This window comes from Nelumbo nucifera, chromosome 5 (genome assembly GCF_055504915.1).
Source record: "Nelumbo nucifera cultivar China Antique chromosome 5, China Antique-T2T, whole genome shotgun sequence".
Classification (NCBI taxonomy): domain Eukaryota; kingdom Viridiplantae; phylum Streptophyta; class Magnoliopsida; order Proteales; family Nelumbonaceae; genus Nelumbo; species Nelumbo nucifera.
In genome coordinates this window covers 7,585,814-7,612,904 of record NC_142653.1, presented here as the reverse complement: position 1 = coordinate 7,612,904, position 27,091 = coordinate 7,585,814, and the positions used below count along the sequence as shown (strand labels likewise).

Below are 27,091 nucleotides of genomic sequence, written 5' to 3'. Positions count from 1 at the left end.
GCGGTAAGAAATTAAACAATTTTGGGTCAAACAGGCCAACCCATGTTGCATTGCTGCCACATTTAAATAATAAAAAATTAAAACTTGATAAAATGCAAAAAATATAGAAATTAAATAAAATTTTGGGAACATCTTTAATATCATATGTTCATCATATTAGACAAGAATAAGTATGACAAATAAAAAATATTTTTATTAATGATGGAAATGGAATATAAAATTTAAAACCAACTGGAAATAAAATTATTTTCCTATTCTCTCTCATTAAGTCTCATATCTAAGGTATATTCTCTCATTAAATCCTATATTTAAAATATATTTTTCTCATCATTAAATTCTATTAATTATAAACACAATATTGATTTTAGGTTAAATTTCTTAAACTACCCCTACTGTTTAAGTAATAACACGTGATACCCTTACTGTTTAGCTATTGTCTTGCGGTACCCTTAAGTTTTCTGACAATTGTCATTATCATTAAGTGCTAATGGAAGGAAACTGAATGTCAAATGTGCCTTCTTCTTCCTCTTCCATGGAGCAAGGTATCGGCTGAAATTGGGACTAGGTTTTATTGAACAAAAATGGTTTTTGTTCTTACTTTCTCTATTTCTCAGTTTCTCTCCTCTAACCTTCAACGATTTACAGCGAACTACAGTGACCCACGACAACTAGTGACGGTGGTTTTGCAGCGGTGATCCTCGGCTTCTCTGGTTCTCTCTCATTCTCTCTGTTTCTCACGAAAACCATTTTCATTCTTCTTTCTCTATTTCTCAATTTCTCTTGCTCATACCTCAGACAATTCACTGAGAATTACGATGACCCATGGCGATCCATAAAGAAAAACCCCTTTCTTTACATCATCTCTAATCTGAATCTCGTCAACAAATATAGAACTTGCCTTCAACAACTGCGACAAATGTGGTCCCAACGTCAGATGACAATTCCTGTAATACCCATACCGCAAACTCAACGAAACTGCACGTCTTGTTTCAAAAACGATTAATCAAGGAATGATGCAGAGAAAAATTATAGGAAATTGACCGATCAGCCCAGATCAGAATTTTATAGTCTCAAAGTACAGGAGGAATGCATCTGACCGTGAATAATCATCGTGTGTAATCGTACTTGTCCGAAAATTATAAAGATTACGTGACTCATAACCATAAAGTTATTGGAACAATCCATCAAGAACAGGATTCATGCCCACTGTACGAATAGCTCGGTGATGGGAAAGCTGGTCTACTCATCGCCACAGAGACCAAAAAATGAGTGGAAAGAAAATGCACTTGGACAGAGAGAGTGAGTGACGACGGCCTAAGGAGAGACCGAATCTTAACAGATCCCGTCTCGTCTAAGGAGGGCATGACAGGTAAGGAAAACCAGTGGATGAGAGAAGGTACTCCACTTCGGTTTCATCTAACTGGTTTTCGAGTTTTGGCAGGTAAGTGAAAGAATATTTTTCTGAATGGTAGGTGGTTCACCGTTCTACTTTGTCGTTATTAGGAAATCGTAATAGGGAAAAACAAAGTTTTAAAAATTGACCCGGAACCGGAACCGCTTTGGCCACGGCGACCGGCGACGGCAGCTTTGCAATGGCGACCCTCAGCTTCTCTGACTCTCATTCTCTCTGTTTTGAAATTTTTTCTCCTCTGCCAGTGAATCTTTAATTGCAGCGGGGGTTTTAATCTCCGGCGACCATACCACAACAGATCCACCGGCAGTTTTATTCCCCTTTCTCTTGACTGTGACACCACCACACCACCATTACCGGCGGCGGTGAAAATGGAAGTGGTGCCATATTCCCCTTTCTCTTCTTTTTCTTTCTCCCCTGTTTCGCCACCGCCGCTGCAACTCGAACCAGCGGCGGTAGCAACTTCCTTTATCCCTCCTTCTTCCTCTTATTTTTCTTTTTCTTTCTCCCCTGTTCCGCCACCACCGCTGCAACTCGAACCAGCGGCTGTAGACAACCGGATCTGAGTACCTACATCAAAACGGCGGATGAGAGATACTCAGATTTGGGTTCCCTCTGGGATTTGGGCTTGCCGAATCCGAGAGATACTCAGATCTGGGTTCCTTCTGGATTAGGCTTGCTGTTTAGATTTGAGCTTGCCGAACATTATGTGTGCTTTCTTATACCTTAACATTAATTTGAAAATAAAACCATTTTCTTCCTACCGTAAGTAATTCAACTATTTGTGTCAAATGAGATAATTAATAATGTTATAATCAAATAATAAAAAATCAAAATAAAGTATGAAATTAGGAATCTAAAATAAACCTTGAAATTTAATTAAACGACATCATAGTCAAATAATAAATATTTTAAAATAAAAAACAAAAATAAAGAAAAAAACTAGAGAACAATTTAGGCACATATTTCATGTTATATATATTTATTGATGATGGCAAATTCGGCCCTCCATTAACATCATGACACATGGCATCTCGGAACAACTAGGTAACACCCATAACCACCTAAGCGACAACTTGCCTTAGCCAAAATGATAGAGTCTCAGCTAGCGACCTGGCATTGTCGCTGACCTGGCGACCTGCCTCTGGTGCCAACCTGGCGACCTGTCTCTAGTGCCAACTTGGCGACCTGCCCCTGTTGTTGACCTGGTGACCTGCCTTTAGCGTCGACCTGGTGACCTACAAAACATGCTTGCTGTCGATTTCTGCATGCATCCCATCATTCCCGGGTCTCCCAAAAGTCAGCTCTCACACCGAATGTTTTGGGAGAATCCGAGTAAGGCACAAAGATTGGCTTACGTGCACGATTACCTCCAAGGACTTCGGAGCAGTTAGGCACGTCCTCCTGGAGATCCCGGACGTGTTGTGTGATGCTCACGCCAAACAATGTCTATATAAAAGGCCTTACCTCCAACCCCAGGGAGGGGAGATGCAATTTAGTTCTCGCAACTCTCCAGCTCTCTCACATTTAGCTATCTTAAAATCTCTTATTCGCTAACTTAAGCATCGGAGTGCCCACCCCGGGTTAAAGCAACCCGGTCACTCTGACACTATGTCCTTGTAGGTCGCATCAGAACCACCTCTCCAACTCGTCACCACTCAACTAGACATCAGAGCCACATCTCCAAATCGTCACCATTTAGTTAGGCGTCAAAGCCACCTCTCCAGCTCGTCACCATTCAGTTAGGCGTCAGAGCCACCTCTCCAGCTCGTCACCATTCAGCTAGGCGTCCAAACCACCTTCCAGGTAGGAACCATTCAGCCAGGCATCCAAGCCACATTCCAGGTAGGGATTATTCAGCCAGACATCTGAGTCACCTGCCAGCCACATTGGGTTCATCTATAATATTATACATTCATTATATTGAACAAAATTAAGTATTATACATAATTTTATCAACGATAGAAATGCAATAATAAATGGTTTGGGTGGTGGGTTAGTTGTTTGGATTAAATGGATTAACCAATGATGTTATAGTAAAATAATAAATTTATAAAAAATAAAAAAGGTACAAATAATAAAAATTATAAAAAGTTTAGACACATATATAATATTATATATTAATTATATCAAATAAAAATTAAGTATGATAAACAAACGTTATTTATATAATGTAGATGAAATATATAATTTAAAATTGATCTGAAAGCAATGTTATTTTCCTATCTAGATGGTGGGTCAATGATCAAACTTTTTAAATAAACTCATGGTGATGTCATAATTGAATAATAAATATTTAAAATAAGATAGAACACAAAAATTGAAAAGTATATAATTTTGTCAAAAACATTTGGAGACATTTCTAATGTTATATATTCATCACATTAAATAAAAAATTGTTAAAATAAAAATTACTTTTATTTATGATGGAAATAGAATACAAAATTAAATAATAATAATAATAGTAGTAGTGATGATAATAATTGTCATTGTAATTTATATATATATATATAGTTTGAAATACACATTCTACTACAATCAATAGTGTTTTCTACTCACACTAGACCTAGCCCTATCAGACTACATGACTGGTCACCCAACCATATATTTGGTTCCATTTTACCCTTGATTGTTCACCTACAAATTAAAATTCATTAATGACTTGGCCAAGTGAACCACTAAACTATCTGTCGCAATTAATGGGTCTCAAATCTAACATTTAGGCCTTGTTTGGCATATCTTTCTGTGCGGGTTGTTAGCTTTTTAAAAGCTTGGCAACTGGAATTTTCATTCTTTTTTTTTCTTTTGATTTGATTGGGGAAAATTTAGCCATTGAAAGACTATGTCCCAAAATGACGCGAAAAGATTGATTCAAGCTTATGTCAGGGAGCTAGAAATGAAACTTCTTGCCTGTTTTTCATCTATCTTTATGCGAAAAGACACATCCCCAACAAAACGGGCTATGGGCTGCTAAGATATTTATATAAAAAATCTGCCTGTTAGATTTTTCAGAAGATCTTTCATAAAAACTTGCCAAACGGCACCAATATTTCATGTTTCTTTTTATTAAATAAGATGATATAATATTAGAGAAATGTCCATTTTTTTTCATACAGTGATAAATTATTATGTATTTTTATTTTTATATTTATTAATTAATTTATGATCACGATGGATTGACTGATTCAAATGATTGAACCATGACACACCACAAAACATTGACAATCATTAATGCTCTACAAATAACAAGTTTAGAGTTTTTACAAATTTCAAAAAAAAATCTTATGATTGATTGTTCAATTATTACCTTAACCCAAGTTTTAGGGGTTGTGTTGGGGGCAACTTACCCCCATTCTATTGCACTCGCGATCTGCTGTTTGCACAGCTGTATATTACGAATTACGACGTAATCAATCGTGATTAAATACACCGATGTCCGTAAATATTTAATTACCACTTATAATTATCATCACCATCAAAATAGTTGTATCACTGAGAGATTTTTATAAAATGCATAAACCCACTCTTTACTTTGTTTAAATTGTGATGGAAGGATGGTGTTGGTGGCCCCTACTAAGTTGCGCCTGAGATCAATACTTAACGTCTAACCCAGGCTGCCGTTGCTGGTTTGGGTTTTTCATTTACTTAGACTGGGTCTCTTACTGGCTTTTTAACATTAAATCATTAATCCAACTATCAACTTTGGGATTGTTTGATGAATGCAGCCAAAGTGCCAAACCAAACTTGGTCGTCAGCGAACAACTATGTTTGATGAGTGTCTGAACAATTTCGGAAGCCCAAGATCTTATTTTTCCATTGATATCTTATGATATATATATATAAATCCAATCCGAGGTCTTGCTCTTCAAAACCAATTCCTAATCCAAAAGGAAAAACTTCTAAAACTAATTCCTAATCCAAAAGAAAGTACAAAACATCTAAAACTTCTAAATCTTAACGGTATAAATCCGGGATCTCCAGATTTCCTAGGACTCTCGGACTCTCGCGAGCCTTATCTTCGTCCAATAGTGTCATCTAGATTGGACTCCAAATAGTTATGTGCCTATGTTAAAATCAGCTGAATGATTGAATCTAATATTTATATTTTTCAGTCATTTCATTTCAAAGCACCCACCTAGATCTCCTCTCTCTCCAATATTTAATATTTGTATAAATCTCATTCTTTTTCTCTTAAATTACTCTTAACCCCTGTTCGGGAGCACTTATTTTAAACTCTTAAATTACTCTCTCCAATATTTTGAATGGCTACATTCAAAACACATGACCATTTTGTTGTGGTATCCCAATGCAGGAAGTTTGAAATAAAATTCTTTGCTCGTCAAAATATGGCTTCAAAGATTTAAACCTTGTTCCATTATCACTTCTTACCACCTTAACCTTCTTATTAAATTGTCGTTCAATCATGACACGGAAATTTTTGAGTGTTTTACTAACTTCACTTTTTTCAGCTAGCAAATAAATCCAAACCACTCGAGAATAACCATCAATAATTGTTAAAAAATATACAGCACCGCAAGATGCAGGTACTCTATAAGCACCCCATAAGTTACAATGAATCAATGCAAAACAACCAGTTACTTTATTGCCACTTTGAATAAAAACATCTCTAGTTTGCTTCGCATTCAAACAAAAATCACAGGTTTTGTTCTTACTATTACAGATATTAAGAAGCAAACTAACCGTTTGATAAGAAGGGTGCCCCAATCTCCGATGCCACAAATCACATGATCCAATTCCATCTGTCTTGCAAGAACGAACCGGCGCCACACCCTTGAAGACATAGACCCCATCAAGTTGTTCACCCGCACCAATCAGAGTCCTCGAGATGCGGTCATGTATCACACATAACTTATTAGTAAACGTCACAATACAATCTGTATCACGAAGTAACCAACCTATTAACAATATATTACAATTGAGTTTTGGGACATATAATATGTGCAGCAATTTAAAATTATTTCCAAGTTCAACAGTGCCTTCTTTCACGGCCTCGGTGTGCGCACCGTTGGGTAAGCTAACAGGACAAGGTGCAACATCATAGGTGTTGACGAGCACATTCAAATTCCTTGTCATGTGATGTGATGCCCCAGAGTCAACAATCCATTCAATGGAGTAAATCTTACTAGAGAGTTTTTCATTAGTCCTGGTTTTGTAAGTATTAAGCATGTTTACAAGAGTCTGCCATTGCTCGTCATTAAGCCTGTTCAGTCCGGCCTTGTCTTCGTCTGGCACAACTGCATTAGCAGCCACCTCACACCCCGCTGATGACTAAGCAGTATGAGCTTTTGTCGTACCTCAGCCACGTCCGTCAGAGGGTCCAACAGACTTACTCGAGCTCTCACCGTTCCTGTCGTTGTTGACAACCATGGTGACCAATCAGCAAGATTTGTCCGAACTGATTAAAACACGTCGAGTTTGATTCTATGAGGAAGATGGACGATCCTAACGAGGCTCACGAAGAAATCAGAACAAGCGAGCCCGCCAATTCCGTGTCAAACCTGAGCTCCTGCCTAGTTTCCTCCGATCCCGCAACGCCGAGCGAGAACTAGGCGAAGCGGAAGGACTGAGAAAAGAAGGGTAAAGTCCTTGCTAATAATCTTGCAGGGGCGTTACGCCGTAAGGAAAGCTGTCATCATCTGATCCTTCACCGAGGGCACCCGAGATCGTCCCTACGGTCACTGCATGGTCGCTGGGATCGCCAAGTACCTGAAATTTTTTAGGGGGGCTGCCCCTGGCCTCCGCTACCTGCTTCTTCCTCTTCGTCAAGTGGCCGCCGCTCGAATGTTGCGGTGGCAAATGTTGCCGCAATCACCATGACCGGCCCCGCTGCCGTAAGTGTGCCAACCACGCTGCCACCCACCACTTGCCCTTGACCGCCAGCTAGGTACACCGTCAGCCCAGTCGACCCCGGAGGAGCAGGTCCAGGTAGGAAGGCTCCGGTAAGGGATAGTATCTCGAACTGGCCATGCAGTGCAACGACAACTCCGGGTGCAGCAAGCTGTCGCAATGTTACGTTGGCTACTGCTCCGCTTCCGCTAAGTACACGAAGAAGGTCATTTGCAAGGACTCTGCAAAGAAGTCCCGAGTGAAAGCCTTTGTGAAGCTTGTGAATTATAGTCACATAATGCCCACTCGATACACCCTTGATGTCGATCTCAAGGACGTCGTTACCCTTGACACGCTCCAATCTCGAGACAAGAAGGTTACTGCCGCCAAGGAGGTCAAAGCTCAACTCGAGGACCAGTTCAAGACCGAAAAGAACAGGTGGTTCTTCACTAAGCTCAGGTTCTAAGCGAGAAGTTTAAGTAATGCAACTCTTTGCAAAGCAAGCTTTCTAAAAGCTTTCTTGGCCTCCGACTCAAAAGCCCCAGGATGGATTCTGAGAGTTCTGTATTGCTCCGTCAAGCTTGCCGACACAACAGAGGAACAACGACAGACCCTCCTCTTTGTCTTCCCGAAGCAACCGCTCTGATACCATGAACAATTTCGGAAGCCCAAGATCCTGCTTTTCCATTGATATCTTATGATATATATACAAATCCGATCGGAGGTCTTGCTCCTCAAAACCAACTCCTAATCCAAAAGGAAAAACTTCTAAAACCAACTCCTAATCCAAAAGGAAGTACAAAACTTCTAAAACTTCTAAATCCTAACTGTACAAATCCGGGATCTCCGGATCTCCTAGGACTCTCGGACTCTCGCAAGCCTTATCTTCGTCCAATAGTGTCCTCTAGATTGGACTCCAAATAGCTATGTGCCTATGTTGAAATCAGCTAAATGATTGAATTTAATATTTATATTTTTCAGCCATTTCATTTCAAAGCACCCACCTAGATCTCCTCTCTCTCCAATATTTAATATTTGTATAAATCTCATTCTTTTTCTCTTAAATTACTCTTAACCCCTGTTTGGGAGCACTTATTTTATCTGAGGGATCATTCAAAAAACTTAGGTTCTCTTTGGTTCGCAGCCGGAATTGGAATCGGAATCGAATCAGAATCCTCTAGAATTGGAATCAGAATGGTCCATTCCTGGAATCTGTTTGGTTCAGTCAGGAATCGGAATTGTTTGGTTCAACTAAAAGCTGGAATCGGAATCAGCCAAAGTTTTCAATTCTGCCCCTGTTAAAAGAACCTCAAAAACATCTTCAAAAACTGGTTTTCCACATTTTGGAGACGCTGCTGAATTAATGCATTCATGTCTTCTGTAGTCAGAATTGATCAGGGAGGTCTGTCCGAGGAGCTTTCCTGTAAGAAACAATTTATGCACTCATATTCTAGTTGTCCAATGCTGGACTAACTTGCCTGGGCCTACAAGTATGGATTTCATTATATAACGGTGTTATCTATTTTCCTCTCATATTTAAAAGCTTCCATCCTTATTTTCTTATTGTAATTTTTTATGAATTGATCAAATACAAGAATGCCAATCTTCAAAAGGAGGTAAACTGGAAAAGAACCACCTAACATATATCTTGTTTCCATAAATATGTTGTAAAGAACAAAAAATATGTTGTTGAATTTTGAAGAATGTTACTCCAGACAACTCTGCTAACTATGTGTCATCAATCTTGAAGGTGAATAAGATTGGCACTGGGTCTACAATTGAATGACCAAGCTGAGAGGCAAGAATGTAACCCTGTGGCAATAATAAAATCCACAATTTGATCTTATCAATTTGCAGCACTAAAATGGTAAAACCAAGTTCTGAAATTATTAGAAGCCACGTACAAAAATTACAAAGAGTACTTTCAGCCTTATCAATAACAAAGATACACTTTTGCAAGCAAATAAATAAAAAAAAAATACAAAGATACATGATATTTGCATTGCAAGTTTTTATAATTGATACTTAACAAAAGGCTGCTCCAAATTACTGGTTCTATAACTCCTTGAATGAAAAGAAAAAACGTTGATAACTATGATGTTTTTTATTGTTCACAAGTTTTATTGGATGATCTTTTCTTTTTTTCCAATTCATAGAATGGTAACTCAGCTTAATAAAGCCTTATCCCAACCATACAGAGTTGTCTTCCCAAATCACGTTTTGCCATTCCATTTTCTATCAACTATTAGATTATGAACCTTAGATCAGCCCATGTTTTTTATTCTCCTTCCCATTCTTCTAATCCTTTCATCTTGGGCACCTACTATTCAGCCACATCACACATCCACCACATCCCCAATCAAAACACAGAAGATACAGTATAAAAAAAAATGCCAATGCTATCAATAATGCTTTATGCATTACCTTTGATTTGTGCACTCTTCAACATGGACAGCTTGACCTAGAAAAATACACATAAATGAGTGAAACTTTGAGCCTGATGCACTATATATAGATAGACAAACTTGTACTCCATTTCCCAGAAGCCCAGAATAAAGAAATAAATCTATATTTTAGGCAAAATCTTGAATAGGGGCGAGAAAAGAGAAAAGAAGAGGAATCACTTCCACCATTAAAGCACCTATCTATTACTAAAAAACACAGTAACAAACAAAAAAGTAAGGCATGTTCTGCTGCAGTTTCTGAAGGCCGCTAAACAAAACCAAAACCCCAAAAAGCATCTCCACCAGCCAAATAATGTTTATGGAAATTTGAGCAGTGGGGTTCACTGTTAAAAGTTTTATAGGGGAAAACACTTTTGTCAAAGTGACAACCACGCTTTTGAAATTCTAGGCACTAGGAGGAAAGATGCAACTTACACAAGAATCAAAGCCAATGTGATTGATTCCTTTCCAATTATCCAAGTCATAAGTAGTGAAGTGCTTGCTACAAGCTGAAGCTTAAAGACGATTGCCAAGTTTTCCTCCTTCAAATGAATCCCCCTGAACCCCTCTCACAAAAGAAACTGCATACTTTCCAGAAATCGATGGGTCTTCACCTGGCATCTCTTGCCCTCTCCCCCATCTGGGGTCCCTGAATATATTGATGTTTGGAGCCCAAAACGTCATTCCTTTGGCTTGCCCGACATTGTATACAGCTCGAGCTTCGGTACCAATAGCCTTCAAAGTAAAAGTAAATTGAAGAATCAAACAATGCGCGGGGGATACAAATTCAAATGATTTTGCCCTTTTCTCATGAGCAGAGTTGTTAGAGTGAATACTCACTTACCTGTCCAATGCGATACCAGAGACGTTCAGCAAACAATGCGGTAGTGAGGATGACTTGAGGAAAGCTCATAGCACGTTGAATGGTTCTGTTGAATCGGATGCCAGGTCCAACATCGACGACACCAATACAACGATTCTGACCACCATTGATAGCTGGGAATACCAAGTCTGGGAATCGTTGGCGCATTGTTAATGAGTTGAGAGATCTTCTTGTCTAAAGTATGATGAGAGACGAGGTCTTTAACTCTTTGGTGGATGGGTACAGATGTTTTGCAGAAGGGGAGGGAGCTGGTTGAAGGGTTTGCAGAATGGGAGAGATAAAAGGAGAGAGATTCATCATGACCTGGCCGGAGTAATACAGGTCGGATCTTCAGAGTCCAACCACCGAATTGTAGAAGGTTTGAAGGAGGGAGTGTCGACAGAGAGGAGAAAGAGGGTTGGAGTGTCGAGAGAGAGGAGAAATAGGGAATTGGGGGTTTGAGGTCCGTCATTTTCCTTTTTATTGATTTAACCAGCTGGAATGGGAATCCAATTCCTAGGGGGCGGGTCGGGAATGGCCATTCCCTCAAATGGGGGATTGCCGTTCCGCTTGGAATGGGAATCGGATTTCGATTCCGCCCAACCAAACATCTGGAATCTGAATGACTCATTCCGATTCTGAAGACTTATTCTTACAAACTAAACAGTAAACAGACCCTTATCTAAGGAATAAGTGCTTAAAAAATTGGTCCAAATTAACTTTGAGAATTTTTTAAGTGCTTATTGAATAAGCGCTTTTTTGGTTTTATTTCTCTTCTAATCATGTCCCCCATCTTTTGACCTATTTCTAGATAATGTCCCTACTATCAAAACACAACAGAAAATCCTATTGTTTCTCCATCTTTCTCTTCCCCTTCATCTATTTCCTTGTAGATAGCGGTGGCGACCAAGGCAGGAAATTAATCATCAAGTTCGTTTCTAATAGCATTTTACTCTTTTTTTTTTTCATTTTTTCCTGCTTTTCTTCATATTCAATATGTGGCTATGTGATGTGAGTAAGGGTGTCAATGGACCGATTTTGGATTGGGCCCTATCCAGTCCAAAATCAATTTGGATGGATTAGATGGGCCAAGAAGACATATTGGATTGGACCAATCTGGTCCAAAATATTTATTAGATTGGATTGGACATGGTCCGTCTATAACAAATTTATATTGGATTGGGTTGGATTAAGCTAATATCTGGCCCATTGATATAAGATAAGAATATATGTGTCAATGGACCGGGTTTAGGTTGAAATCAATCTAAATCAAAATGAATTTGAACAGATTAGACGGTCCAAACATTGAATTGGACTGGTCCCAAACATTCATTGGATTGGATCGGATCTGGTCCATTTATAATGGATTCACATTGGATTGAATCGGACTGGACCAAATCCAATCTAATTGGCACCCCTAGAAGTGAGGGCTAGAATCTCATTTCCATTGAATAGGGACTTTTGGAATAAGTAGTTCAACAAACATCAAATACAAAAAAGTGTTTATTTTAAGAATAAGCAGTTGAGAAAAAACACTTTCCAAAAACTAATAAGTGCTTATTAAAATAAGCAACTATTGAAATAATCACTCATTTCCCAAAAAAAGGCATTAATCCCTTTTGACTCTTCCTAATAAAGCAAGGGTTTGAATTAAATGAGATGGGTTGGATTGAGATAAAAGACAAATTCAGATTCGGTTGGGTCTTAACGCATGAACCCAACAATCATTTGCAAATGTGCATTGGGAACATTTCTTCATAAAGGACAAGGCAAATATTTCCAATGCACCATCCCTAACCAAACTTTTATTTTTCCACGCATTGCATGGATTTACCTGCGTTGCTTAGGGGGTGCAAGGCAAATAGACTGTCTTATGTTTTAGTTCAACCCAAGTCCAATCCTAAGAATTGGGCCTAACGACCAAATCTGATGTTAAGCTCGAACTATCCAACTTGAACCCAACCTGCACTAAAATTTGATGCATTTAAATTAGGCTTGAATCTAACTGAGTTTAAATTGGCCACTTAGCCCTATAAAGGCTATTTAAGGTTTAGGTTTGAGCCCAAGTCTGAAATTTAAGCTCAGGCCTAATTCAAAGATATCGTATTTGATCCTCACAAAACCATATTTACATCTTTCTACAATCCTTGCAGCTTTGCATTAAAAATATCTCCCATTAAAAAAAACATATAAATACGGAAATATTACCCATGCATATATGTGAAAAAGGCTGGGAGCATGATCTTGTGAATCCGATCTCCAACTCAAAGCCGAGTCAGCCCATACAAATAAGATGCGGCTGGATGAATTCGGATCGCATTGGACCCACCTAAATTAGGCGGTTACACCCGTCACGCTCTCAATACATGATTGGGATGTATGGGACGTCGATCTGAAATCCAAAGTCTTAGCTTTACACTATAATTTTGAAGCCGAAGGACAGCTCCCATCATCTACCCGTTGAACAAATGTCCGGTGCTTTAGAATTTGTGCCTTGTGGGCCGATAGACATGGGCATGTTTGTGCGGCAGCTGTCTAGCGTTGATAGACGACGCAAAATCTGTTCTGACCGCTCATTCACCAATAGAACACGGACACGCTAGGGATTGTCTTTAAATTTAAAAAAGTCTCGACTGGTCTGTTTTCATACTTGATCGCTGGCGTGTCCGTGTCTTACTGGAGGGGTGGCAAGAGATAGTGTGCTGCGATTTAGCAGATTTTCTTTTTTTATTTTAGGGTAAAAGACAAAAATCTTTCCTGAAGTTTCTGATAGTAATTAAAACTTTCCCTTTAGTTTAATTTTAACAAAATTCTCCCTTTTATTTTCAATAAAATCGACAAAAACCTCCCTTCTGTTAATGAATTTGACCAAAAAAAAATTGAAAATTACATTTTTATTCTTATATATCATCTAAATTATTTATAAAATACCAATTTTACCCTTACTTGAAAAACTCGTTACACTCTCTTGAGAAAACAATCAGTGTTCGGGATATTCCACTTCCCAGAATATTCCGACAACGAAAAAACATTAAAATTTACATTTTTATCCTTATATATCATCTAAATTATTTGTAAAATACCAATTTTACCCTTACTTAAAAAACTCATTACAATCACAGTGTTCGAGATATTCCACTTCCCAGAATATTCCGACAACGATTCCTCACGGGACGACGGCAGTGCTTCATCTTGCTGGCCGACTCTCCACTATGGACTGCTAAAACTTGTTTACCTTGTTCAGTTCGTCATCAAGCCTTTTGAAGTAGACGAGCTCGTACTCTTCCCCTTCATCGGTGGACATGAGAAAATTAATCTTATAATAGCCGTCTGATCCCTCCTTCTAGACCCATTGACTAAGTAAGCCAACAGGCAATTAAGCAAGCAACTTCCCGCTTCTCTACCTTTTATTTCAAATCAAGCATAGCAAACGAACTAGGGAAGAAATCTGAAGAACAGGATGCCAATTTACCAGAATCTCAGATAGCGCTGTGAGTCGTAAACACTCTAAATTGGCGATTCTCACAAGTCACTACATAACTAACTTCCACTTCGAATTTGATCACTGGAAATTGAGCTTCCTATTTCACAATTCAGTTTTCCTAGGTTCAAGATGGAAAATATATGGTAAAAAGAAAGAGACACAGAGACCATGTTGTTCTCTGTTCTTCCTCCGAGCCTAAATTGGTAAAGAATTGTAAAAAGGAATCAGAGAAGAAATGTGAAGAGTACATGGATGATCATTTGGCTTACCATCACCACTGCAACTTAAGCGATGTGACGGGATCTGTTCCTCACAAATGGGCATCTCACACGCACATCCACCGTGCATTGCGAACATCTCCCTTGAATAATAAGTAATAAGTACAGGAAATGTTTCCAATGCATGGTAGGATGTGCATGTGAGGTACCAGGTGTAAGGAGCAGATCCGGTCTCTTAAGCGATGCCGTCCATCATGGCAAAAGCAAACAAATTTTTATTATAGAGTCCACGATGGCCGCCACTGCCCTCACATTTGATGCAATTACTTGGACCCCATTGCAAAAGAAATCCCTCATTCAAGCCAAACTGCCCGTCAAATAGAAACATTGCGAAGGAGTGGTAGGTAGCACAAGTCATTGGATATACCAAGTGATTTGCTGGAGGGAATTGGAGCAGTTGTAGTAGAAGAAGAGATTTAGTGATTATCGCCAAATTCAAAGGGAGTACCGTGGAGGGTAAAAATTGTGGAGAGGGGCCAAGTAGAATTCGTTGTTTAATGCCTTGGTGTTCACCACCTAGAATGAATTGTTTGAGTAGAAGATGTTTTGGATGAGGTAATCGTCACCTGGCATATTAAGGACGGGCTCGCTGTTCTGGTAGGTGACCTTAGATCTTGGAATGCCGCAGTAGGATTTCTGGAGAGAAGGAATCCAAAACGGGTAGCTTATATTTGGGCCCTTGCCACAATTTCTAGGCGCACAAGCTTCGAACTGTGGGTTTGCTGATCGAGTTTCTTGTGCCAAGGTTCTGAGAATCATGAAGATGATATTGATCGATACAGGGAAAACTGTTTTGACTGAGGACGAGTTGTTTTGATCCATTTGGGAAGAAAAGATAAACAGGACAAAGTGGAGAGAAGGGGAGATTAAAAAAGAAGATGATATAATGAGAGGGAGAAGAAGACAGGCTTTCGTGGTTGGTTGGAGGGGGCAAAGGGTATTTTAGTAAGTATAGGTATACAATGGCTCGAACAGGGGTAAAATGGGTATTTGAAAAAAATCATCCATTTTCTGTCAGATTGATCAACGGAAGGGAGGTTTTTGTCGATATATTTAAAAATAAAAGGACTAAAGTTAAACTAGAGGGGAGGTTTTATTATTATCAGAAACTTCAGGGGATGTTTTGATTAGATGTTGGACAACATTAGCAGATTAGATGTTTTGATGAAGGGTATTATAGTCATTAAGGCCGTTGTCGTTTTGGTAATTTCCCGCCCGTCGACGGAATGAGGACTCGAACGTGATAGCCTGATAGGTGATACCGACACAACCTGACACCAGCAACAAAGGCACACTGCCTTCTTTTGCTTCTTCGCTGGTGGCTTCTGTTCTGTATACTATAGTCGCTCCAACAGAGAAGAGAAGGAATGGCTGCCGAAGATGGTCACGATCATCGACTTGCCAGAATTGCTTCTTCAATTCGAGTCATCCCGGACTTCCCTAAACCAGGTTAGGGAACTTGACTTCTTACTCTGTATTTTTGGTTGTTCTATCACCCCAATTTGTTCACTTTCCTGCTTTTGATGAACCTAGACCAGGTTAGGGAATTTCAAAAGAAACTCTCTATCTCATTCGGGTGTTCCAATCTCAACCCACAAATCAGTGTTTTGAGTTTTTAGTTAGAAGTTGGAGCCCTAAATTTCCCCCCTTCTGGGTGTTCCGATTTTTGCATGATTTTAGCATGTTAAAATGGTTTTATCTGGTTTCTTTACTCGCAGGGATTATGTTTCAGGATATAACCACCCTACTTCTTGATACAAAGGCATTTAAAGACACAATAGACATGTTCGTAGAGAGATATAGAGACAAAAACATATCTGTTGTTGCAGGTAACCATGCACCTTCTTCGAAATGTTACCTGATTATGCTTTTCTGCTACTACGGATACTGTGAACTTGTAAGCTCTTGTTATATTTAGCAATCTATTTCTGCTTTTCTGCTTTTCTGGCATTGTTGCGCTTGGAAAAAGCATGGACAGGACCCCTCAAACCCAGCGAAAGATAATAAGCACTTTTAAGAATGCAGATTTGCAGAGTTGACTGTAGTTTGTCCATTTCTTTTTAAGTTATTATTGTACGATAATTGAATGTGATTTACGGAAGCTATCATTGCGATGCGGTGGTTGTTTAAAAGGAAGCGAGGAAGCTATCATTACAGATTTGCAGAGTTGCATTACCTTATGATATTGTATCTTTGTTGTACGTGGCCAATGTTATAAGGAATACGTTGTGGTGAGTCAGGAATCGCTTCTAAGTTGTATTGGTAACTTACGATACAAATACTTCTCATCTGATCCATTAAAACTTTGAATTCTGTACTTAATTGGAGATTGGATGACAGATGTGTTAAACATGCCTTAAGACTGAATAGTGCTCAGTTGTTTGACATTGTGCACTAATAAAATTCTCCAACCATAATTTTGAGGAACGTTAGTGGTGAAGCTGGACATTTTCATAATAAAAAATAAAGTAGACATCAGAAGTATTAATGGACATGTTAATCTTATTATCTAATAGAGTAATATCACAAAGAGTAAGAGGAGATTTGTAAATCATTCAAACATAACCTGATAATGTAAGGGGGCTGAATAGTTCAGATAACAAAAGAAATACATTTTCTCTAATTTTATATTTAGAATAATTAAGAAATTAAATAAGAAACTACTTTTATTATTAAAATTGCCCCAGAGTCCAGAAACCCTATAATACAGCGAATGAAGTGACACCTCATTTAACTGGAGTAGGACCTCTATTCATTGGACGGGATAAATAAACCATGGCTTAATGACATAAAAAACTCAGAAAAGAAACCTGGTATTATATATAACTTAGTCCTGTTGGTGAGTGGTGACTGAGTTGCACACAATCAGTGGGCTTGTTTTCATGTACGCATTAACCTTGCCTCAGCTTTTGTGCAAATATGGTTATCGAACTATGCAGCTTAGTCTTTAACAGTGTGGTATTTCGGTCTTTGTCATGATGGTCGACCTTTATTTAAAGAAGCCATTCACTAATTAGGTTTTCAGGCTGATTTACCTGTTTTACCAGCTTTGAACTTGACATCAATGCCTGTTGCAGGAGTTGAAGCAAGAGGTTTCATATTTGGTCCTCCTATTGCATTGGCTATTGGGGCAAAATTTGTTCCTCTAAGGAAGCCCAAGAAGTTGCCTGGTATTTTCTCCCTTTGTGTTGTTTAATTTTTTATATATATGTATATATGCATTGACCATTCTGGATAACTAGCCATGCTAGTGTATCTGTGTTCTATGCAAATGCCAGATTTTGTATATTTAATGGAATCCAATGAAGTACTTGTTAGTTATTAATTTTCAGAAGGCTAAAAATATGTAGCTTATCCATAGATAAGGCAATCTTGGCTGAAATCATTTGGAAGAGTTTTTATATATAAGAAAAATATCTGTAGTAGTAGTATTCACCATTCACAGTACACCATAAAAAATATATTTTTAATGTATTATTACTTTTTTAGGTTTTACCTATAGGAAATTTACTTTCATAGGAATCTTTGTGTTACACACTGCAAAAAAAATGTATTATTACTTTTTTAGGTTTTACCTATAGGGAATGTACTTTCGTAGGAATCTGTCTTCACAAGACATGGTTTTATTTCACCCAACCATGATCTCACACTCACAGGTTGAATCCCAGCTTAGAAAAAACTTAAATATGAAAAAAAAAATCCTGCTAGTAAAAATGGTCTTATAAATTGTAGAAAGGTTTAGATAAATAATATCATAAATAATCTTCCTTGCAAGTCTAAATTAAACGTAGATAAATAAGACTGTATTTGGTCTTCATTTTGTTCAAATGCCTAGATCAATATTCTGTATACTGTAAAAAAGCCCTACTACAACCTAGTAATTCATCTTGACACTCGGGGTTCTAGGCCTTTGTACTAGGATCCTATATGTTGCTTTTTACCATTTTTTTTTTGATCAATAACACTTTCATTAATTCATCAGTAGAAAATTTACAAGTGGAAGATAAACACACTTATCTTCCAAGAGTCACAAAGAACTTCAAGAATGAAAAAAGAAAAAACAAAGATACAAAGACACTAACGTTACAGCTTAGCCCAAAACAAAGAATCCCTTTTTGCCCCTTGTTTTGCTAAATCGTCAACTAGGGAATTAGCTGATCTTTTAATCCAACATGTCTTAACTTCCATCTCCTGCACTAGCCATTTGAATTTCCTCTTCTCATTATTATACTTCCATAAATCATTTTGATCTTTAGTCAGTCACCCTATCACCACCTTTGAATTCCCTTCAATTATAAATTTCTTGATGTTCAATTCCTTAGCTTTCCGGGCTCCTTCCATAACTGCACATATCTCAACTCTAAGGGAGTCTCCCACTCCAATTGGGCCTGAGAACATAGCAGAGATGACCCCATTTTCATCTCTAAAAGCACCCCCGATCCCTGATTGTCTCGGGTTTCCCCTACTGCATCCATCAAAGTTTAATTTCAAGAATCCACTAGGTTGGGGGGGGGGTCCAAGCCACACTCATTACTGACTTGGTCTGCGTGCAATTTGCAATTTCACCCCACTTCCTCAACATGTCATCCACAGTGTAATCTGTGAATATTTCCAAAGATTTCAGCCACTGTACCACCCTAAAATGTATGATAGCCCTCAAATCTGTTGTTCCTCTCTGAGTTTCTGAGAATATTCTAGAGTTTCTTTCTTCCCACAGTGTCCAACATACTGCAGCCCTTAGTCCTCTCCACATTGTCCTTCCCCTTTTTAACCGCCACCTGAAAAAGGAAGGTGAGAAAAGGCCCTGCATGTCTGATGGGGGATTCCAGCTGCATCCAAATAAGGGGAAAGCCCAATCCCACAATGACCTCGCGAAGTGGCAAGACACCATTAGGTGAAAACCAGTCTCCCCATCTGCTTTACACAGAACACACCACTGAGGTGACAAGCAAGTATTGGGTCTCTTCTTTTGGAGTAGATCACCAGTGTTGATTCTTTCCAGATAGGCTTCCCAACAAAAACTACCAACCCTATGAGGTATAGCTCTGCAACAAACCTCACCAACAGGGAAAGGGGACAAGGTAGGACTGGTGGACTGACTTAAAACTTTGAAGAACGAAGCACAAGAGAAAATGCCATTGGGGGTAGGTGTCCAAATTCTAGAATCCGCCCTAGTGGGGTCTAAGACAACGTTATCAAGAAGTGCAAGAAGGCTTGAAATACAGTTGAAGTCTGAGTCCCTCAAATCCCTTCTTAGACCCAAGTTCCACCCAATCCCAGAAGTGGAAGAGGACGGGGTGGTGAAAGACGAGATCGGCTCATTTTTCAAATCAGAAAGAGCATACAAAGACGGAAACTAATCCTTTAGAGGGGCGCTCCCCACCCAGGTTCGTTCCCAAAATTTTATGGAGTTACCGGAATTCAAGTCATACCTGATATTAGGAGTGAAAACTGGTAGCAGGTCATGAATGGCTTTCCAAGGAGAATTGCTTGTGATCCTAGCTCTGATTCCAGCGTCCCATCCATTGTGCTCCAGCCCATGAATACTTGCCACTAGATCTGATTCCAGCGTCCCATCCATTGTGCTCCTAGCTCTGATTCCAGCGTCCCATCCATTGTGCTCCAGCGTCCCATCCATGGCTTTCCAAGGAGAATTGCTTTTTACCATTGGCAAGGATCAATTAGGATAAAATATAATTGACATTTGATTACTAGCAGTTACTAGCCATTTGACCTCTTAATGGCACCTGCTTCTAATTATATCAGTTTGCATTCAACAATGCCTTGTATAGTTAAGCTTCAGAATGTCATAGAACACATTAATATTTAGCACAGATTTGTGTGTCTATGGGTAGGTAACTGTTGCAACATATCGTCACATCCTCATAGATACCCGAGCCTTAACTTGTGCTGATATTAGTTTCATACCAATAGCGGACTTTTGTAGGGCGCTATGTGGAGAAGGAACTTTTGCTCCAGTGCATGATGTGGAACCCAGTCACCCTTCCCATATCCTGTTTTATGCCATATGTATAATATAAAAAAGACAGAAAATGTTTCCAGTCACAAGAATGATGAAGTTTTTAGAAGTAACAATATTTGGTTTTCAAGCTTCATTTTTGAGTGAATATAGCAATGACTTAACCAGACATATATGATGGAGACAGAGAAAATTCCCTTGGTATACATTGTTTGCTGATATTTGGATTGCCAGTGATTGATTAAATGCAATTTTTTCAAATTACAAATATCAAAAAAAAAAAATCCATCTATGCAATGCACATTGTACTAGGAATGTATTGAATGTGTTCCCAAGCCATAAGTTTTAGGGCTAAGGGCAGGTCCTTTATAGCTTCAATGGTTTCTTGACTTTGATCGCAAAGACTTCATTCTTTTCAGTTTCTTGGGTCCTGTAGGTGAAGGCAATTCCTTAAGGGCTAATCTGCTTGCAGTTAGCACTGCTTCAAGGCTTAAATTTTGCTTCGTCTTAAGGGTTGAACTGATCAGTGATTGAAGATGGGACTCCCTGGTTGTATTTGATTGGGTATCTTCATACTTAGATGGGCCTTGACGGCTCCACTTTTTTTTTTTATTTTTTTAGAGAGAGGCTTTTTGAGCATTTCCTATCAGCTTGAATACCTTGTTCAAGTGGATTCCCAGGTAGCTAATGCTCTTTCAGACCTCTTAGCTAGGCATGGGGTAGGTAGGTCAGATTTATTATGGGGGTGCCTGACCCAAGGGGTGGCCAAACTTTGTACCTCTCTTAATGGTTTTGTCAGCTTGGTGCTCAGGTTGATGTGTGGAAAGAATGAAGTAGTGGTTTGAAGGAAATACAAGATTATGGGAGGGCTAGAATTATAGAATATAATCAGGTATGCAGATCAGACAACTTTTCTGATGCATAGTCAAGACAAGGTGTGATTGTGAATAGAGATCAGGTGTTATTCCTGGGGATGTGTAAGGAACTTGGGAGGTAGAGTAGTTAAAAGGGTAAGGTTACGTGGCTATTACCAGCCTAAATAAAAGAATCCCTGCTATGTACATATTCAATCTTTTGTTTCTGTATGTTTGTATTCTTTGGTATCCCTCATGCCTTCTCTCCATCTTTGTCACTTCCATTTACAAACATTTAGTAATACAGATTAGGAAAGAAAAGACTAGAAATGAGTATAATTGAAGAAAATTAATTTTAACACCAATTAGAACGAAGTCATGGAAAAGGTGATTTAGTTGGTTAGATTATGTGAAAGAAAAAACAGTGAAACTGATAGAATGATTTCATATGCATTCGATCCTGAAACTTCCTGCAAGAGCAGGCAAGGAAACTTAGACCTTTAATGTAGAAATTCTTCACTTTTTGAGATGCATCCATTCCTTTTTTTTTTCTCTAGGAGATTATCAGTCTATTTAAGAAACAGAGCACCATGGAGAACTCTTATTTTTATTTGGCTTTATTGTTGTCAAATCCATGGGCGGCTTTTATATGTTACAGCTATAGGCTTCTCTCTTGGGAATTGATTCATTTAGTTAGAGATGCATGTCTGTTACCTTTTCTGGTATTGGTCAATACTTTAAATGCATTGTTCATGATTATTTTTTCACAACTCCATTCAAGTGGATCTACTGGTAAAATTCTTCTAAGTTGATGAGATTTTGATTTTGATGTTTCATCAGGGGAGGTTATCTCAGAAGAGTACTCACTGGAGTATGGAACAGACAAAATGGAGATGCATGTAGGAGCTGTAGAGGCAGGAGAACGTGCCCTTGTTATTGATGATCTCATTGCAACAGGGGGCACTTTAGCTGCTGCAATCAAGCTATTGGGTAATTGTCTATTCAATTCTATTTGCAAATTGAGCTTATTACTAGCTAAGTTTACCCATGGGTTGATCTCAGGAAGCATATCCTTGTTTCCCCCCTGAAATTTATCTTGAAATTGTTTCTTAAGTGTTTTTACTTCTATCCCCCCAATTTAATTTACTGCCATGATACCTGGATGTGTCACTTATAATATGGGGAAAAAAAGAAAAAGTTCAAAGGTGGGTGTCCAAGAACTGTCTGAAAAATAGTCTTGTAACCTGAGGGATCACATATGTATTTCTACTTTGTGAATTTATGTAATGGTAGCACCAGGGATACAGATTTGTAATGCATGAAGATTTCCAAGAAAAATATAGAGAGTTCAAAAGGGAGGATGGTAGAATCAATGCCAGATAGTAAAATAGATGGTTGGAGACATGTAGCCTTGAGGATTTCAGAGCAGGAAAAGAGGCATTTTGAGAAGATTATTAATGCAATTGGGTGTGTGACAATGTCTATTTTGAGTTTAAAAGTTTCCTACTCAAAATGTTTAGAGTTTGAAGCTTTCCACATGTAGTTTATCGTTTAGATAGTAAAATCACAAGTAATGATCTTTATCTGAAAACAAATTGGAGTTTGTATGGCTTCAAAGAGAACATAAATCAGGTACAATTTGGAGATTCAAGAATTTCTATACAGTGTCTTGTGCTCTCCAAACCTTAATTTATTTTACTATCTTGCTTGTCAGAATCTAAACCTGCAATCTCAGGATTTAAGGTGCTGGAATTGGACGTCTTCAGGGAAATTCAGTTAAATCTTTATATGAAGGATTAGTTGGAAAGTCAAGGGGTCATTTCCCAAGCAAGGCTATTTGGGGAACTGCTGCTCCTTCAAAAGTGAAATTCTTCACATGGGTGGTATCTTTGGTGAAGTGTCTAACAAAAGAAATGCTAATGAAGAGGGGGTTTAATGTTCAAGATCTGTGCTGTGCTGTCATGAGGGAGAGTCAATGATTCATCTGTTCATGCATTGCTAGTGCTTCCGCTTGGCTTCATTTTATCAGGGCACTAAATTTGAACTGGCGCTTCTCATACTCAGTTAAAGCACTCCTACAAGATTAGAGAGTCCTGGGTTTTTCTAAGGGAAAGTTTTCTGGTCAACAATTCTATTTGCGATTATGTGGGCCATTTGGTATAAGAGGAACAATATGATTTTTTAATCAAAAATCAGTATCTGAAGAGGGGTGATAAACTTGGTAATAGAGGACTTATAAATTGGTTGTCTATACACAATTTATTTAAAGATGATACTTTTGTTCATCTTTTTTGAGGGTGGACTTTTTTTGGTGGTCCCTTTTTCTAAAAAAAAAAGGTGTTCCCTAACAAGAAAATCCAGTTTTCTGCCATTTTAGTTTACTGGTGAGGTCAGTTTGTAAAAAAAAAGTTGGTTTATGGTTTGTCTACTCTGACTTTTTTGAGAATCTTACCTTATTTTCTATGCAGAACGTGTTGGAGTGGAGGTCGTTGAGTGTGCATGTGTCATTGAATTGCCAGAGCTAAAGGTATGACTCTTATTTATTGCATATTTTTGTATTTGTAATGTAATGCTACCAAGTCTAATCTAATAGGCTCCTTCCAAGATGTTCCAAGCTTCTAGAAATGGTCAAGTTGGGGAAGATTTCCCCGTTCGGGAGAACAAATTTTCTGTGATGGAAGTGTTTGGGCTTTTGTTACATTTGTGGAGTGAGGTAGTAGTGTAAACAGTTTGGAAACTTATGTTGCAGGTTTGTTCATTTAGATCATTCAGAGGAACTATGGGACATGGTAGAATGGGTGTGGATGGAACTCATGGAAGATGTCATACACTTCCCCCAATAATGACAAACATCATTGCTGGTAACACCCTACACATGGTCATCCTATGGCCATGGTTTTAGACTAGAGGTGATTTTGCATTCTGAGGTTCACTCGTTCCTCTATGGTAATTAGGGTACCGTCCCAGAGGGCAATTGGAGGGTAGAGGAGATGGCAGTGATAAATGCCCATAGATTTTTTTGATAGATAATAATGCCCATAGATTGATGTAGGCAGAGGGAGGAATGATAAACTGGTGAAGGCAAGAGTTGGGTGGAGCATCGGAGGCAAATAGGGTGCCTACCTAGTCATTGTGGCCAGTTTCAATGTGTAAGCAGGATGAAGTTCTTGTTGTGGCGCCATAGCTATAATGGACAGTAGTGCTCCTTTTCATCTGGATGCTGAAGGATCTGTTAAGTAGGTTTGACGGGGCTGTAATGGTTCTGAACCCTGATTTCCCCAGCAGCCCACAAATATATCCATATAGGTTACTAGTATAGGATATGTCTGCACGGATATGTTTGAAAATAAACCAGCATCAATATGTTGATCACCTTTTCACAGAGCTTGGGCCTTATGTTACTATGATGATACATTGGGTTTGTGGTGGCATTAGAATATGGAGACTATCAAAACTATGATAGATGGTAACTTGTGCCTTTAGATTACAATTTAAAATTCCTACTTCTGATATATTTGGGAAAATTCGTCTAACTTCATGAATTGCATTTGAAATTTGCACGTTTTTATCCTAGTTCTGTTGCACACATGTAAATTGATTTTCACTTCATTCATTGCAGGGCCGGGAGAGGTTAGGAGACAAACCACTTTTTGTCCTTGTAAGTGCGGTTTGATCTTGTAAACTTCACCGCAGAGGATTTCGTATTGTATGCCCATAATAATCATTTCAAGCTTTCTTTCTATTTGAGAAAGCCCAAAGGTGTTGAAAATTGAAGAGATTTAGTTTGAGGAAAGGAAGTTCGCACTGAGAGGGCACTTTCTTAATTTAATTCTTACAAGAGACCCGGAAATCCTAGGTAGTTGGGATAATGATTTGATTGTGATACCTGACAAAAAGTTTGTGGACATTTAGCTCAACATATTCAAATAACAAGTTCATAATAGTACGACTTTGTTAATCCCAAAGAGATTAGAGATGTGTATGCCTCTACTATTAAGCTGTGTAAAAATAGTATTGGCTTAGCAACATTGCAGGGCGAATTACGGTTCCATTGTTGGTGCCAAATGTTGTGCTTCATAAAATTTCAGTGACGACCTTCAACATATATCATTCCGGCTTTGTTTGGTTGCATGTAAGATAGAATGAAAACAATGATTTCCTCCTGAAGGTTGCTAATTCATGGTGTTTAGTCGCACTTAAGTAGCATGGAAGATCAACATTTTCAAATAATACTAAAACAGTACCAATTGTAAGGAAAATGACATTCCTTCTATAACTAATTTTCTGTAGGATTATTTCTCTCTATTAATATCTTCCAAAATTTAAATGTTTGTCAACTATTTAGGTTTGTTTTCCAAGTTGAACAAAACATCATGGAAATTATGAGTATGGTTTGTTTTTCTATTAATATCTTAGGAATATTACTCACTTTCCTTTGTTTTGCCTGCAACCAAACATAACCTTGATGTAGAACCAAGTAAATACGTACCGAGCCACGAACTGCCTGGTTGCAGGGGCGGAGCCAGGGGGTGGCAGAGAGGAGCCATGCCCCTCCCCCCATGCTTTGAAAATCCTCATAGTAATTGTTTAAATCCCACATATATTTTGCCCCTCTCATCCATGTTTCTTATCTTTTGGCCCCTCTTATCCATGCTTATTACACTTTGGTTCCCCTCGATAAAAAATCCTAGCTCCGCCCCTGGCCAGTCGGCTTGCTGGATTACAAAGAATTATCGTATTTTGGAAATTAATGTAGGTTTGATAAGTTATTGAAACGGAATAATTCCTCCCCCCCCACCACCAAATTGTCTGGATTTGGCAGGGACTAAACGCTTGTATTGGTTCGGATGCATTAGAGGATGGGGTATGAAATAGCCGCTCAAATCATTTACAATATTAGTTATTAAAAAATCATTTACAATGTTAATGTAGTTAGAACTTAGAGTGAGGTCGAAATCATACCATGAGCTCTTAGTAAGTTAGTAGTTAGTACTTAGTAGCATGGTTTTCGAACTGCCGTTGATTCGGATGGTTGGATTATTTGGCCTAGGAATTGTTCAGGCAACTGGTTCCGTTTTGCTTCAAATCTAGTTTTTGACCAAAAACCATTGAAAAAGTCAACAATCTATTGATCCGAGCAGTTAAACCATTAACCCATTGACCCGCTCAACAGTTTTTGATTTTTTTAATTTATTTGTCAGAATGGGTCATCCATTTGAACTGGATGGTCAAACCGCCAATCCAGAAACCGGTGACCAGAACGATTCCGTTTCCAGGTTACTTTTTAAAACCATGCTTAATAGTACTGTTGTAACGCCCCTCTAGCAAACTTGTAGGCTTGAACTCCCACTTGGCTTCTCAAATTGACACTTGGACTAAAACAAAGTCACGTATCATGTTTCATAAAATGGACCAACAGTGAATTGCCGCTTGTTGCAGTTTTGCCCCTCTCAACAAAGATGGAAAGAACGGGATTCCTTGAACCTTGATGCATCTAACATTGTATTTCCAACCTCCCAAATGAACCACATGATGGTAGCCTTTAGGTGTTCTCGTCAACATGCAGTGCTTAGCTATTCTATTCTTTATCGTTCTATTTCTATGCTTCTATTAATTATTATTTTTGTTAGTATATTTTCATGGTTCCCAAATAAGAATACTTTTTTGGTTTCTTAGTATCTTCTTTTGTGCCCTGGCATTTAAGCCAATTTAGACTCTTGTCTATGAGTAATATGGACGGTTGGAGACAAAACTTTTGATAGCAAACACAACTCAAAATGTTATACCGTCTAATAACTTTTAGGTCAAGGCAGGTTTACCACTTAGCACCCATTTGCGAGAATTGGAGTATAGTGGCTTCTGGCTTTTTGAAGCAAGTCCGGATCTCCTGACCACACTCATCTAGCTACAGGTCAGGAATATTGTCCATAT

General features: G+C 38.5%; 1 protein-coding gene and 1 long non-coding RNA gene across 2 annotated transcripts; one reads left to right on the top strand and one right to left on the bottom strand.

Moving 5' to 3' along the window:
• Positions 1-9,159: 9,159 nt before the first annotated feature.
• LOC148791209 (uncharacterized) lies at positions 9,160-11,002 on the bottom strand. The gene is made up of 3 exons (XR_016075890.1): positions 10,547-11,002; positions 10,138-10,437; positions 9,160-9,719 (listed from the first exon to the last, which is right to left on the bottom strand). It is a non-coding gene; the product is annotated as an uncharacterized LOC148791209 (long non-coding RNA).
• A 4,565-nt stretch (positions 11,003-15,567) lies between these two features.
• On the top strand, positions 15,568-25,148 carry APT1 (adenine phosphoribosyl transferase 1). The gene is made up of 6 exons (XM_010274047.2): positions 15,568-15,775; positions 16,045-16,155; positions 17,404-17,496; positions 22,001-22,150; positions 23,629-23,687; positions 24,780-25,148. The coding sequence occupies exons 1-6, from the start codon at positions 15,694-15,696 to the stop codon at positions 24,831-24,833; spliced, it is 549 nt and encodes a 182-aa protein (XP_010272349.1). The 5' UTR covers positions 15,568-15,693; the 3' UTR covers positions 24,834-25,148.
• The last annotated feature ends 1,943 nt before the right edge of the window (positions 25,149-27,091 follow it).